We start from the raw sequence: 3,555 nt of genomic DNA, 5'->3' as shown, positions 1-3,555 counted from the left end.
ATGATAAATCCGCATAAGCTATTCCCAGCATTTGACTACAAACGCGATGATTTGGACGCGTACCTCAAACGGTTCGAACACCTCGCCGTGGCGCACAGCTGGCCAAAGGAAAAATGGGCCACTGCTTTGAGTATGTGTCTAGGCGGAGAGGCACTGAACGTTTTCGGACGATTATCCCCGGCGGATTCAATGAAATATGATCAAGCCAAGCTCACGCTACTCCAAAGCTTTCGCTTCATAGCGGAAGGCTACCGTGAAAAATTTCGCGAGAGCAAACCTCTAGACGGTGAAACTGGAAAGCAGTACGCCGCGCGACTCTCCAGTTTTTTCGATCGCTGGATGGAAATGTCCGAAACGGCCGGAAAGTTTGAGAGTGTACGAGACATTGTTGTCGCAGAACAATTCCTCAACAACTGCCACAGCCAGTTGGCGTTGTTTGTGCGCGAGAGGAACTGCAAAACACTGAGTGTAATGGCCGAGGCGACAGACCATTATCTCGAAGCGCAGCGTCAGCGAAACTTGCTGTTGTTCAGGAAATTGCCGGAATCAGAGAAATCAAAGGGCGAGAGTGGAGAAGCCACCAAGAAGCCTCCAACCAGATGTCTCGTTTGTGACAAAAAGGGACACAAAGCATCTGACTGTCTCTCAAAGCCCACACAACTGTACTGCGTATACTGCCGTAGGCCAGGGCATGATTTGAAGACGTGTACGAAAAGTAACGATCCAAGGGAAGCTTCTTCGTGTGTATCTCCTAAGAACTTTCGCCATGAGACACAACAAGCCGGGAGACACAAACCTAAGGAAAAAAAGGCGGCCAAAGAGGTTGCAGATGTTGCCCGAAAGAGGACGATTGAAACATACGACATGCCTGTCGTGGAAGGTGAACTGTTAGGACAGGCTGTTTTGGTTTTAAGAGACACTGGCAGCAACACCCTGATTGTGCGCCGGTCGCTCGTTTCAGAAACAGCACTTACCGGGTCGAAAGCTACTTTGCTATCGGTAGACGGCACCCAACTGGAGGTTCCAGAAGCCAAATTCAACATCTCCTTCACTATATTTCAAGGGTACCGCGATCGTAAAATACCTAGAGGCACCGCTTTATGACGTCATAGTGGGAAATGTTCCCGGCTCGCACGATGCCACTTGTCCCGACCCATACTGGAGGGGATCGTCCCAACTTGCTGTAATTCCGACGTGTTACGACAAAGTCGGTAGTGAGACTGAAGGTCATGAACCAGCCTTAGTTTTGGCGGGAACAAGTTATGCTGCTCAACGTCGCAGGTGCTCCGTTGTGGACATCGGTTCTCTACAGATGACGAAGAAGACATTTCAAGAAGAACAAGGAAAAGATGCATCTTTGCAAGGTTGCTGGGCAAAAGTAGGAAAAGTATTTCCTGGCAAGGGGGACACCTCACACACGTTCACGGTGGACAAGAGGATCTCGTTCCGCTGTTATCAGCTGTCACGAGGCAAGATCTTGAAACAGGCGGTACTGCCTAAAGTTTTGCGGGCTCAGGCATTAAACATGGCCCACGAAAGTCCAACGGCAGGGCATCAAGGCATAAAGAAGACCACCGACCGCATCCTGGAAGCATTTTATTGTCCAGGTGTACAGAACGAGGTCCGAAGATTTTTCAAGTCATGCGATGTCTGCCAAAAGACCTTTCCTAAGGGTAAGGTGGGCAAGGTCCCGCTTGTTCGCATGCCATTGATCGACACACCGTTCGAGCGCGTCGCCGTAGACGTTCTCGGTCCGCTGTCGCCAACATCAGCTAAGGGGAACCGCTACATTCTCTCGTTGGTCGAATTTTCCACACGTTATCCAAACGCCGTAGCACTGCCGTCAATAGACTCAGCCACTGTGGCAGAGCGACTCGTGGAGATGTTCTCCCGGATAGAATTTCCTCGCGAAATTCTTTGTGATCGTGGCACTTGTTTCACCTCTGACCTGATGAGAGAGGTCAACGACCTTTTAGCAATCAAACATCTCAGCACAACTCCCTACTATCCGATGTGCAATGGGATGGTTGAGCGGTTCAACGGCACCCTAAAGCAAATGTAGCGGAAACTAAGTCATGAGCAGCCCAGGTCTTGGGATAGGTACCTCGTACCACTTTTGTTTGCGTATAGGGAGGTGCGACAATCTAGCCTCGGGTTTTCTCCATTCGAGCTCTTCTACGGACGTCACTTGCGAGGCTCGCTTACGGTTCTCAAGGAACTATGGACAGAGGATGAGAACAGTGACGAAGTTAAGACCACGTATGGTTACGTCCTGGATCTCAGGGAGCGACTTGAGAAAACTTTGGAACTAGCGCATCAAAATCTAGTTCCAGCACGAACGAACCAAAAAAGGCACTATGACAAGAATAGCAAACTCCGACAGCTTAGAGTTGGAGACCGGGCTCTAATTCTTCTCCCGACAAGCCACAACAAGCTTCTGATGCACTGGAAAGGACCTTTTCCTGTCACATGGAAAAAGAATGAGTTCGACTGCTGGGTCTACCTGGGGCATACTACGAAGCTCTTCCACATCAACATGTTAAAGCGATATGAAGAGTGCGAAGGGGGAACACCTCTTCAAGCTTCGTTTTTCATTGTTGTAGAGGAAGCGGACTCAGATGCTCAGCTGCCAACCTTCAACGCAGAAAAAAGTCACGGGTCTGAAGCTGGGATGGTATCCGACAACCTGAAGGAAGATCGACGGACTGAGGTGCGTAGACTTTTGAAGTCGTACGAGGACATCTTTTCCGAAGTCCCAGGAAAGACGAATCTCATAGAGTGTCGGCTGGACGTGACAACCTCGGAGGTGGTGAGCACACCACAATACCCTCTTTCCTTTGCGGTGAAGGACTTGGTGGAGAAAGAGGTGGACCAGATGTTGAAGATGGGAGTAATCGAACGCTCTCGCTCACCTTACAACTCGCCGCTGGTGCTGATGAAAAAAAAAAAGACAACACGTATCGAGTGTGTATTGATTTTCGCCGCGTCAATGACCTGATCTCAGATCCGGAGCCCACACCGAGGACCGACACACTGTTTGCAGAGGTTGGAACCAAAAACATCTTCTCAAAGTTTGACCTCGCCAAAGAATATTGGCAGGTGCCACTGGAGGAAGGGTCACGGCATAGAACGGCTTTCTCGACACAGTCTGGACACTAACATTTCATGTTCATGCCCTTCGGCATCAAGACGGCCTCTGCAATTTTTACCAGGCTTATGAGGACTCTTCTCCAAAGGATTGCAAATGTGGTACACTATCTAGACGATGTTCTCGTGGCCACAACCACGTGGGAGGAGCATGTTCAGACGCTGCGGCAGTTGTTTGAAAAAATCCGCGAGGCAGGTCTAACAATCAAGCCGCAGAAGTGTGAGGTTGGGGTGACCTCCATCACATTATTGGAGCGTCGCTTAGGAGATAGTCCAACCGATGGAAAGTGCAGTGACGGAGCTCGTGAACGCGCCAAAGCCGGAAACCAAGAAGCAAGTCCGGTCTTTCATGGGACTGGCGGGGTATTACCGTGATTTCGTCCCACACTACGCACAGAAAGCACAACC

The 3,555-nt window shown here is 50.0% G+C and overlaps 1 protein-coding gene across 1 annotated transcript; it reads left to right on the top strand.

Annotated features, from left to right (window-relative positions):
- On the top strand, positions 1-2,062 carry LOC115314554. The gene is made up of 2 exons (XM_040215665.1): positions 1-939; positions 1,064-2,062. Exons 1-2 carry the CDS (start codon positions 1-3, stop codon positions 2,060-2,062), a joined length of 1,938 nt encoding a protein of 645 aa, XP_040071599.1.
- Positions 2,063-3,555: the final 1,493 nt, after the last annotated feature.

Source organism: Ixodes scapularis, unplaced genomic scaffold (genome assembly GCF_016920785.2).
Source record: "Ixodes scapularis isolate PalLabHiFi unplaced genomic scaffold, ASM1692078v2 PGA_scaffold2__306_contigs__length_199485367, whole genome shotgun sequence".
NCBI lineage: Eukaryota > Metazoa > Arthropoda > Arachnida > Ixodida > Ixodidae > Ixodes > Ixodes scapularis.
This window is presented reverse-complemented; position numbering and strand designations above follow the sequence as displayed.

Bases quoted from the DNA above. Each gene is read 5' to 3' on its own strand.
- LOC115314554 (XM_040215665.1), top strand. From the start codon at position 1: ATGATAAATCCGCATAAGCTATTCCCAGCATTTGACTACAAACGCGAT. The intron at 940-1,063 runs GTGCGCCGGTCG...CTATATTTCAAG, and splicing joins CTGGCAGCAACACCCTGATT to GGTACCGCGATCGTAAAATA.